General features: G+C 46.2%; 1 protein-coding gene across 14 annotated transcripts in view; it reads right to left on the bottom strand.

Moving 5' to 3' along the window:
- Positions 1 to 6,801: 6,801 nt before the first annotated feature.
- Positions 6,802 to 12,139, bottom strand: part of LOC116878846 (cyclic AMP-dependent transcription factor ATF-7) — an 81,416-nt gene continuing 76,078 nt past the window's right edge. For all 14 annotated transcript variants that reach the window (XM_032876617.1, XM_032876611.1, XM_032876612.1 and 11 more), the window contains 2 exons: positions 11,337 to 11,445; positions 6,802 to 7,700 (listed from right to left, as the gene is read on the bottom strand). In XM_032876617.1, the coding sequence (XP_032732508.1) occupies positions 7,483 to 7,700; positions 11,337 to 11,445 (327 nt within the window). In that variant the 3' untranslated portion in view covers positions 6,802 to 7,482. The remainder of the gene's footprint in view (positions 7,701 to 11,336; positions 11,446 to 12,139) is intronic.

Here is a 12,139-nt window from a genome sequence, read left to right as displayed (position 1 = left end):
TTCCATCTAGCACAGAGCAGCTAATAAATGTTCACAACCCTGACTCTCCTAGTATCCCTGATCATCAATTACAAGTGGACCTGAGCTGAGGCTCAATTCAGCAAGGGTCCGGTCTAGCTAACTTCCTATGTCCAGGAGGGAGGGGACTGCTCTCTCCCTTGGCAGACATAGGCACACCTTGGAGATACTGCTGGTTCAGTTCCAGACCACCACAATAAAGCAAGTAACGCACTGGGAGTCAAATGAATTTTGTTTCCCAGTGTATATAAAAGTTATGTTTACACTACACTGCAGCCTATTAAGTGTGCAATAGCATTATATCTGAAAAACAAAATAAAACAATGTGTATGCCTTAATTTAAAAATTTGCTTAGGGGTGCCTGTGTGGCTCAGTCTTGGTTAATTAAGCATCTGCCTTTGGCTCAGGTCATGATTCGGGTGTCCTGCAATGGAGTCCCACCCACATCCCGCTCCCCGCTCAGTGGGGAGTCTGCTTCTTCCTCTCTAACCCTCCCCCCACACCACCTGTGCTCTCTCTCACTTGCGCTCTAATAAAATCTTAAAATATTGCTTAAATATGATTGTTATTTAAAAAATTTTTTTCAAGTAAGCTCCACACCCAATGTGGAGTTTGAACTCAGGCTGAGTTCAAGAGTCAAGACCCTGAGATCGAGAGTCCCACACTCTACTGACTGAGCCAGCCAGGCGCCCTGTAAGTCAGTATTTCGCTGCTGGAGGGTCTGGTCTTGATGTTGCTCACTGCTAGATTGGTGGTTGCTGAAGGGTGGGGTGTCTGTGGCAATTTCTTTAAATTGACAATGAAGTTTGCTACATCGATTGGCTCTTCCTTTCACAAACGATTTCTCTGTAGTGTGTGATACTGTTTGACAGTTTTTACCCATAGAATTTTCAAAACTGAGCCAAACCTCTCACACTCAGCTGCTGCTTTATCAAATAAGTTCCTGTAATATTCTAATTTAAAAAAAAAATTTTTTTTTTAAAGATTTTAAGTCATCTCTATACCCGGTGTGAGGCTGGAACTCACAGCTATGAGATCAAGAGTCGTGTGCTCTCTTGAGCCAGCCAGGCACCCCTGTAATATTCTAAGTCCTTTGTCATTCCTACAGTCTTCACATTCCATCTCAAGAAACCACTTTCTTTGCTCATCCACAAAAAGCAACTCAATTGTTCAACTTTTATCATGAGACGGCGGCAATTCGGTCAGTCCCACCTTCAGGCTCTACTTCTAAGTCTAGTTCTCTTGCTATTTCCACAACTATAGTTACTTCCTCCACTAAAGGCTTGTACCTTCAATTTGTAAAAACAAAGAACAAAACCCCAAAACCAACCAACCACACACACAAACATGCAGAGTCTTTAAAGTGTGATAAAGTGAAGTGCAAGAAAACAAAAAGGCCTGTAGGGGCAATGGCTTAATTCTTCTAGAACTTGGGAAACTGCCCTACCTTCGGTCTCCTTTCAAAACGTCTCAATCTTGGCTTTGGTATTTGGCTCTCAGCAACTTACTTTCTTACCCTTCTCTGTAACCCCATGTGCTCCTGACCACAACACAGGGAAGATCACCACTACCTTTCCACTCTCCTCCGGAGACACAGTCTCCCTGCTTGTGTCGGTTACTCCAAACGCCAACCACAAACCGCTCCCTTATCACTCCTCTTGTACGGGGAAAGCCTCAGACGCACCTGCTACCTCCTGGTCAAGTTTTTCAGCCTGGCTCACTCTTCTCACCTGTGCTAATTATCTAGGGATACACAGACTGCCCTATCCCTCACCATAGTTCCTGACCATTACTTGTTCTCCTTGTGACTTTTACCCGTTTGCAAACAAGCTCCACCCCTCATTTCCAAAACGAGCTCCTCCCCACATCCACAGAACTGATAGAATCTGTGGACAGCTTCCCTTTCTATGTGTGCGCTCCCCCAGTCATGTCAAAACTTCCTGAGAGTAGGGTTTGTTTTTGTTTTTATTGTTGGGAAGGAGGGGACAAAACACTGAAAGGGAAGAGGACGCTTGCCTTCGCACACCCTACCATCCCCTATCCACATAAAGCCCATGAGTTTAGCCATGAGGCTCCCATGATGCCAAGGACCCTGTCCGCAGGGTAGTGCACAGATCTGACCCCTAATCTCAGTACCTTCTTTCGTGTTCTATAATTTATATGAACCACCTACCTTCTTTAGGCTGTGTCTTCCCTGCATAAAAAAGAGGGATAAGAATCCCTGCTCCTTCTGTCCTCAGATATAGGAGAGTGAGGAAGAGCAAAAACATGAAAGCCCGATGAATTCCCAGCAAGAGTGACCAACGGGACTCGAAGATGAGAGTACTGAAGCATTAGACAGAACAGTGGTTCTCTCGATAGTTTAATGTTATATTTGCAGCATAAATAAGGCACAATATATGTCAGGGCGAGGGGGAGCAGGAGAAGGCATGGCGGGGGGCGGGGGATAACTGCTGGGTGGGAAGGGGGATAGGAGAGGGGAGGGGGAGGGAGAAGAGAGTGAAGCCTCTGCCTCAGCCTGTCCCAGGAGATTGTGAGAGCCCGCTCACAGGGATCATGCTGAGTGGGGTGGCAGGGAAAGGGGACAAGACAGTTTTGTAACAAAACAGCCTGTAGCACTACATCCTCCCACATGTCAAAGTACACCCCTGGGGACTGGGGGAGACCCAGACCCAGAGTCGAGCTCCTTGGTGAGACGGAGAGGTGCTGCTACATGTCAAAGATATACAGATGAAGAGAGCTATAACCATAGATACACATGGCTTGCTTTCAACAGATACTATGTCCGGAGGCGGCAGCCTCCACTGTTGGGGCTGGAGGCTCATCTCCCTGCCGGAAAGGGGTGTGTAGACGTGCGTGTGTGTGTGTGTGTACAGGACAGCTAGAGCTCCAGCTGGACCTTCCTGTAACAAAGAATGTGGAGTAACCAGTCTGCAAGGGAATATGGGACAATTCTTGTCCAGACCAAGGCAGGACAGGTTTGAGGAGGAAGTAGAAGGAAGACAAACCTCGATTTTGAGATGAATGACGTGGTTGTTGTTCTAATGGGGGTGGAGAGAGGGACGGGAGGAAATGGAAAAATGTGTTAGTGCTAAGGCAGAGGATGGTACTTAAAATATCCTGACACCCTACAAGGATGTCCCAGCTTGCCTCTAAGGCAATGGTTCTCACACGTTAGTGTGCACTAGAATCACGGGGAGTGCTTGTTAGCGTCCAGCCCGAGTTCCCAATTCAATAGGTCTGTGGTGGGGCCCAAATGTGGTGTCTAACAAGCTCCCAGATGCTGGTACTGCTGATGCTCCTGGTCCTGGATTACATCCTGAGAACCACCACACAAGGGAAAGTCAATAAAACTAGTGCTCATAGCCATTTCTTACAGCTAAAATTGCACTCACCAGTAGCTAGTGGTGGTGAGATACCAGCCTGCCATTAAGAAAATAAAATCAACCCTAGCAGCTACAGCACAAACCTGCATTTACAGAGGACATAGCTGCCTTCACCTGCCCTACTCTCCCCAGCCTCTTCTCAATCTGGATAGCATTTTGCCCCAAAGAGCGACGAATGACCTGCTAACAGAGGGTGGGAATGGTGGCCAGCAGCTGATGCTCATTCCTGCTGGGTTACCACTCAGGGGGCTTGGGTGGGGATTTATGTCTCTGTGTACATGCATGTGTGCAAACACGAACAGACAGAAATCAGTTCCATACTATGAGTGGGATGATTAGGGTTGTGGGAGACTGAAGTAGGATGGGGGCTCCTCTAATCTGCCTTAGGATCCTCACCTGTCCTGTTCCTCCCTCTGCCCCTGTCAAACAAAAGTCTAAAGAAAGCAGAAAGAGCATATCAACAAAGGCATACGTGATATAACTAGGAGGAATGGATTCTAAATGGACTGGTTATGAAATTAAAGAAAAAAAAAAGGAATACATTTCCTTCCTGTGTATACAATGTACAGTATTAATGAAAAATAATGATTTGGGGATGGGAAGGAAGTCATGAGAGAAAGGGGGAGGTTTTGGGGAAAGGGTGGTCTCAGGGCTAGCACCTTTAAAGGAGCCTCTCAGTGTGGAGCAGGGGAGCCTCAGAAACCACAGGAAGAATATTTTGGTATCCACTTGGTGGTTTACAGACAGGGCATGGTTATGGCCAAGTACCCCGTCAACCAGGATGGGTGGTGCCAGGGGGCAGTGAATCAGGAGATGAGCCAAGTATAACAGAACAGGCACAGGGAAGGCAGCAAGGTGAATGAGGTTCAGTGAGGACATCTCCTTGTTTACCACTACCAGGAGTATATGGTCTAGTGCTTAGGGCCAAGGAGAGGAGTGGAGGCTGAAAGAAGCCAGATTTGGGGTGTACAACCAACAGGGAAAGAGTAAGTAAGGGAGGGCCTATTTTTCTAGCTCTCTCTAGCTGTGAGGGAAGCTTTCCCAGACTTTTCAACTCTGAACAAGCTGAAAGGAAAAGGGCAAAAGTCTGCAGAGCAGAATACCTGGTCTAGTACATTTCTCTATGGCCTTGGTTATCTACCAGCTGTGTCTCTGGGGTGAGGTGGGAGGCCTGAGTCTTGTGTTCACTCAGAAGAGTCCCAAGGCATCCATACTCCCAGCTCCTTTCAGAAAGTGTCTTTCCGTAGGCCCCTAGAAAGGCCATGGTCATTAGGAAGGGCTAAGTGACATCCTCCATGATGTCTGGTTCTGGTCCAGATGAGTCAGGAAAGCAAAGGGCAGGGAGAGTGGCCACAAGGCTGGCAGCAATGACAAGATAAGTGACATTCCCCTTAACTATGACAGAGTCTCAGGATAAGCAACTGCTCTGTCTTCTTAGTGAGGCCACCGACCAACTAAAGAGCTATCTGGGAGGTTCTGTCCTGCCCCTTCCCTTCCTACTGCTTTACTACTAAGGTTCTGGCAAAGCCCCTTATTTAGGTCCCCAGGAACTTCCTACGAATGAAAATGAAATAAGGACTCAAGAGAATGAGACATGGGGACTAAGAAACTAAATAAGACCCTCTAAATAAATTAGCTTTCCTACACAGGGACAGACAGCTAGGACTCAAACTTCCTCCAAGGCCAAGCAGTAAGGCAGGGCATGTGTGCAGTGACAAACGGATTCTTCACTTGAAAAACACTTGACTAAAGGGGGATGGAAAATAGTCATGGGTCTTACGAAGGCTCCTTGGGAGCCATAAACTCAGTCAAGCTTTAGGGCAAGGCTCCTGGTAGGAAATCAAGAAAATAAAAAAATGAAACACAACTAAAGCAGAAGAAAGTCCCAGGGCGCAGCCGTCTAAAGGAAAAGTCCTGAGTACAAGTTATGGCTGTGAACTGTTAAAGGCAAATGGAGTCCCTGGAGGTGGTAGCTGGCGTCCTGACCATCTGCCATGCCATTTGCTAGACTGAGTCACCTCAGGGGCGTTCCTGTTGGGTCCCGGGTGGTAGAGGATGAGAAAACCATGTTTTCTCTCCTTTCTCTTCACCAGGTGTGTCTTGTTCAGCACCGGCTCTGAAAAGCAGGAGGGAAAATGAAAAACAGACACAAAAGAACATGTCCTCTGACTGCCTCACCAGTGTTATCACTCTGAGAAGATGGGAACCTGGTAGCTTAGAATGTTTCCACATTTCCCGATGACAGCCAATTTTGGAAGACAGACTAAGAAAGGAAGCTGGCAGTTATTCTGTATGTAAATTTAAGATGGAGGTAGGAGAGAGGGAGAAAAGGACATTCTTGACTTGGCCAGATGGCAAAAGGTGGCTCTGGGACAACTGGAAGAGATTCATACTGACAGGCTATTAAAGCTGACCTATCTATCCACAGGCCTCTGGCTTTGGATTGCTTCCTATGGCCCTGGTAGAAATTGCATAGTTCAGAGCCAAAGGAAGATGAGAAGTCTTAATGGGGAAGAAAGAGGGACAAGAGGGATGAATTTCTCCCCTTGTAACCTAACTCCTTACAGTAAGAATGGCTGAGAGCAATAGTCACCGACTTCCCAGGCACACCAGACCTTCCCCGAGCAGGGCTCTTCTGCTGAGATCAGTACTGCCCCTCCTCTCTCCTGCCTCTTCCCATCCTACCTTACCCTCAAGAAAACACACTCAGGACCCCGGGGACACATTGAACCTAGGGGTCAGAAAGCAAAGGAGAGCTGAAGAAATATTACAGGAGCAGAGAGACCTAGCAGCTAGCCTAGGAGCCTGGTGAACGGGAGAAGGGAGATCCAGGGTGAGGGACACTTGTGAAGAGAAGAGCCTAGACTGGAAAAGACAACCTCGGGGTGGGGCTGGGAGATGGGAGAAGAGCCAGGGAGTGCAAGAGTGCCCTACACAACAGCTCCAGAGAGCTGTGCCTTGAGAGAGACTGAGGCAGTGACCCAGGCAGGGGAACAAAGAGGGAGAGACAGGAGCAGATGGACGACCAAAAGGAGTTATATATGCTTTGGCCAGTAAACTCTTGTAAGACATTAAGAATCAATCCAGTAACCTGATAGAATGAGCTTCAAACGCTCCTGTTCCTGCTTGCCCTAATGGTCACTGCAGGAGGGTGGACTGCGGAAGTGGGGGGATCAGCCAGTCACACCAGGGTCACTTTCCCTTTTCACTAACAAGAAGAGCTAATAAGGCCACAAGATGATCTTGCCAAGGCTTAACAGGAGGTGGAAAAGGCCCCAGCAGTAGACTGAGAAAACTCAAGACACAAAATGAGGTACCCAAATAGATCTGGAAATAGCTAAAAAACGACTAGAATTCTTGCAGTTTTTTTTCTTTCTGCTTTGTTTTGTTGTTGTTGTTTGTTTGTTTGTTTTGTTTCTGGGGTTTTTTTGGTGGCAGGTAGGGAGAAGGACTAAAGTTTATGGAAGAGCTGGAAAATACTGCTAATTCATACATCAAGGGTAATTTTACATTCGCCATAAGTGAATGTTTGAACTAGACTTCAGGAAGGGGGTAAAGGGATAAAATAAGCAGCTAATGGGAGACAAAATCCTGAGCCCACTGGGTGGCTGGGGCGGGCTAGGGGGTGACCTGCCATCGACACTGGCCTCCTTCTACCTAGCAGGAAGTGGCATGCTGCTAAGGATCAGGAAGGTAATAGCCATGGCTTAGTGGGAAGAGAGGGAACAGAGAAACCCAAAACCCAGAAGTGCAAGGGTTAGTGTTGAGAGAGACAGGTACACATGCATGGGCAGGGGTGGTTGTTCGGACCATCTGGAAAGGCCTTTGGCTGTGGGTACATCAGAAACTGCCCCCTTAGGGGATAATCTATGTGGCTCTGGGGCTGGGACGTTCCTAGTACAGGTGTCAATGTACATGACCATGTGGCTGAAAAGCCCCACATCTGTCCGTTACTCACAACACACAATCTTCCCCCCATATTGCCATGTCCAAGGCAGATGGGAGGCGATAAGATGACATCTCTCTTGGCTCTCGGGCGGGCGAGCTCTGGCTGGGGACCTCTCCACCAGGGGAGGCATCATCTGCCCGCAGACTGGGACTGTGGGGTCATGATCACATGCGACTGTATCGGCATGCTCAGTTCTGTCCTTTGGCTGGCCATCTGAGTGAGGACCGAGGTGGCTACAGCTTCAGCCGCAGAGCGAACACTGAGGCCATTGCTAGGGGCTGTTGCTGAGCTGTGTTGAATCACAGGGGCCGGAGAACCCGTTGGCTCTGAGCTTTCCTTGGGGCTTTCTGCCAGGAAGGAAGACAAAGAGCAGAGAGCAAGTAGTTAGAAAAGAGAATGGGGAAACGAGCAGGATCACCTTGTGCCATAATTCTAAAGGAGTCCCAAGCAAAGGAAGCCCATCATTCTGGGGGGCAAACTTCCCAGAATCTTAGCTTCTAAGCCACAAAGGGGCTAGGAAATGGGAAGTTCTGAGAAAGGACGCAAGAACTAGGTCCAAATTAATTTATCTATCTCACTAAAGTAACCCTCTAGCACGTTAATTATACCGTCTGGCTTCTATGTCTTTGTGTAGTTCATCACCCCTACTGGAACACTCTTCCTTTTATTCATGCCGTTTATTCATGCCTTTCAGTCTTGAAAGGTGATTTAAAATAGATCTTTTTTTTTTCCTTTTTTTTTAGCTATCCTCTCTGATTAATTCCCACAAGAATTTAATCATTCTATTTTTTAAAAAATATTTTATTTACTTATTTGACAGAGAGAGAAATCACAAGTAGGCAGAGGCAGGCAGAGAGAGGGGGAAGCAAGCTCCCTGCTGAGCAGGGAGCCTGATGTGGGGCTCGATCCCAGGACCCTGGGATCATGACCTGAGCCAAAGGCAGAGGCTTAACACACTGAGCCAACCAGGCGCCCCTCCATTATTTTTTTATGTTCCTTTAGCATGCACTTGCCCCACAGGTAAGCCTGATAAATACCAAGCTACACTCAGGTGAGGTTATGAACGACCCACCAGTCCTTGGCCAAGTCCAGTTACTACGACAAACTACAAAGACACCTGCTGGATCTTCCTGTCAATCCGCTAGGCATTAATGACTGAAAACATTTATTACAGGCTATGCCACTTCACCTAAAGTGATGATAACATCTTACTCACGACCACAAATATCTGAGCTGCATGCAGAGGCAACTCCATGTGGCTCTGCAGTCAGATTTTATGAAACATCACAGCCTCCACAGCTGCTTCAACAGAGATGTGTGGAATAAATAAGGGCCAACGACCAATGGTTGTATTTTTGATTCTCTCCTGGTGAATGTCTGGGTCTCCTTTCAGGATTCAGATATATATAACCTCCTCTGTGAAGCCTTCTTTGTTGCGCTCATGACATTCGCTGTCTCGTGGTGGGTGCTTTCAGAGTGCACTCATTTATTCGTTGTCTGACTGAGCATCTTGCATGCGCCAGCACTGCGGTATGTGCTGACTGAAACAGGAGCCCTGTTCTCAGGAAGCTCCCACTCCATGGCCTCGCTGACTGGGCTAGCTGTGCTTACCTTATTCACAGGCTGACACGAGCATCTCCTCAGAACTCTGAGCCTCTCAGAGGTACAGTGTGTCACTGGCCTGCGTCAAATACCTACCACAGTGTCTACACCACACAGCAGGAACCAGATATATCTTTGCTGTAACAAATAAGTAGTTTAATGGATTGCCTGCCCCTCAAAAGTTCTTGAAGGGACTGGGCAGAAAACTTACTGAATATAGACTCCATACTGATGAATACTCAGTCCTTGCCTTCCTTACCCCATCAAAAGGATCTGAAATGCTGATCACTAAACTTCTGGAAGCACCTCCTTTTCCTGGTTTCCAGAATGCGACACTCACGACTCAGCTTATCTTCCTCCTGCCTTCTAGGAGGCTCATTCTGCCTCATTTGTAGGTTTCTTCTCCTTTCTCTGACCTCTAAATATTGGAGTACCCCAGAGCTTGATCCTGCGACTACCTCTCTCTTTCTGGCTGTGCTCTTTCAATCTGGTTTTGTAGCTTTAAAAACGAACTACATGCTGCTGATTCCCAAAGCTGTACCTTCAGCCTATCCTCTGAACCGCAGGACCACACAACCAGCCTCCGCTTGACACCCGCACCTGCAAGCCCAGCTTGTCCAACTCTGGGCTGCAGCTACACCTCCTCATCCACTTGCTTCTACAGTTTCCTCTACTTCCACAAATGGCAACTCCACTCTTGCAGTTGCTCAGGCCAAAAACTTCGGTGCAGCTTTTGACTCTTTTCTTGTCTATTCCACTCCGTCTGGCCCGTCATCAGACCCCGTCACTCTAACTTCAAAATACACCCTGAATTCAGTCCCTTCTCAGCACTTTCTCTACCACCCTCCTGGCCCAAAGCTCCACCACCGCTTGCCTGTGTGACTGCCACAGACTCTTACACAGACGCCTGCTCCTGCCTGGGCAGCTCTGCACTAACAGAGGGTTCTGTTCAAACCTAAGTCAGACCAGTCATGTCACTTCTATTCTAAAAACCCTCGAATGGTTCTCCCCCAACCCCCTACGTCGAGTAAAAGCCGAGGTCCTCACAAGGACCGATGAGGCCCTATATGAAAATGTTCCCGTAGCTCCCTTACCTCATCTCCAACTACTCTCCATCCCCGGTTTTCTCTAATCCAGCCACACTAGCCCCCTTGATGTTCCTGGAATGTGCCACATGCACTCCCACTTTGGGCCTCTGCATTGCTCTTTTGCCCTTTAGCAGTATGTTTTCACCCACATAAATGCACAGCCAGCTCCCTCCCTTCCTTAAAGTCTTTATTCAAAAGCTACCTCATCTAAAATTTCAACCCTGCTGCCGACATTTCATATTCCTCTTTCCTGTTTTTTCTTCCAAGCGTTTACTCTTATCTAATAGACCATATATTGTACCTATTTATCTTGCTTATTGTCTGTCTCACCTACTAAAATATAAGCCCCTCAAGGGCAGGGATTTTAATCAAATCTATTTGGTTTCCTATTATATCCTCAGCATATAAAACAGTGCCTGGCACAGAAGAGGCTCAATCAGTATCTGCTTAATAAATGAATGTATCCTGAAGTACATATTAAAATTAAAATTTAAATAGAGATGTTTAAAATGAGTGATGTGGTTACTCTTTTTCTATGGGAACGCATCTCTGAAATGATAAAGACAGCTAGTGGAAAAATAATTCAATACATCAAAATTTGATGCCAAAATCTCTAGGAATTTATTAAATTTGTACAGGAAAATGATTTATTAGCGTTCACTGTCCACAAGCAAATTATTCACAGTAATTTTAATTTCAGGACTGTGCCTGTCCCGAGCATGACTCTATGACCATCTCTTTCTAGCACTATTTTATGTGTGCACATAGGTTACAAACTAAAACTACCATTGGTCCATCACTGGAAAGATAAAATATACCCCCAGAGCACAAGGCTTAACAAATGCCAATGTATCATCTGTTGTTTATACTCTCTTGAGGCCAAGATAGTGTCTTTGGAATAAGAAAGACCTAGATGGGAATCTTGGCTCTGCTATTTCACCAACTGTGTAACTTCAGGTACATGACTATTCTGTGGTTTGCTTGTGTATAAATGGAGGCGCTATCTATTTCATGAGAGAACTGGGCAGATGGTAGAGTGCCTAACACAACACAGGCACCCGATAAATATTGCCACCCTTTATCTCAAACTATGACAGATAATTAGGATAACTCTAAATGGTTATGGAAACAAAATTATTTTTTAGGACTGGCTGGTCTAGAAAGGCTGTTCACTCATCAGTGTGGATCCCTCCAGAACATTCAGAAAGGGATTATAAAACTATAAATAGTTGAGACACTGGGTACATGCAGTTTATTGACTGACTAACCTTGCTTAGGTTGTGAGCCACTCACCTAAATAGCCTTGGGTCTTTTTCTGTAGTGCAGTAACCGGGCAGTCTTTGTGAGCTAACAGTAGCTGTTTCAATTGAGCCACCTCATTCCGAAGCAACGTGACTTCGTTCTGAAGAGGGAGGGAAGAAAAGAAATCAAGAAAATGCACGCTCTACAGTTGTACCCCCATGGCTGTCCCCACGGTGAGGACAGAATGCTGTCTGGATTTTTTCCCCTGCATCTGGGAGACTCCTCATCCCGTAAGGCTTCAGATAGCTCAGGACCACAGTCATGAGTTCAGTGACAGGAGCTGCTTATAATGAAAAGTGGGGATTTATAATGGACACATTATTCCTACTTAGGATAAACATAATCATATCAGAATTAATAATGCATATGTCCTCTAAGAAAGCCTACTTCCAGGAATCTGTTTAACAAAACTACCTGCTCAAGTGCACACAATGTTAACTATAGCATTGCTGTTCTGGCAAAAAATTAGAAACATTGTAAATATCCGTACCTTATAATATAACCACACTACAGAACATACTACCATAGAGCTATTAAATAAATGAAGATCCTCTAGACACATGGCCAGGTCTCCGGAGATATTATCAACCCAGTTACATGTTAGAACAAACACATAGTCCCTCCCTGACTACCCCACAAAAAGTATAAGTGAAAAAAATAGTTAGAAATACATATTATGTCTGGTAGGTACACACCAAACTCATCCACAGGAAAAAATCAGACTGGGAAAGGCATACTGAAGAGGAACTTTGGTTTTGTTCTATACACTTGTGTGTGCATGTAGGTATACATAT

Source organism: Lontra canadensis, unplaced genomic scaffold (genome assembly GCF_010015895.1).
Source record: "Lontra canadensis isolate GAN:19392208 unplaced genomic scaffold, GSC_riverotter_1.0 scaffold59, whole genome shotgun sequence".
NCBI classification, from domain to species: domain Eukaryota; kingdom Metazoa; phylum Chordata; class Mammalia; order Carnivora; family Mustelidae; genus Lontra; species Lontra canadensis.
Note: the sequence above shows the minus strand (reverse complement) of the source record. Positions and strands in the feature narration are given on the sequence as shown.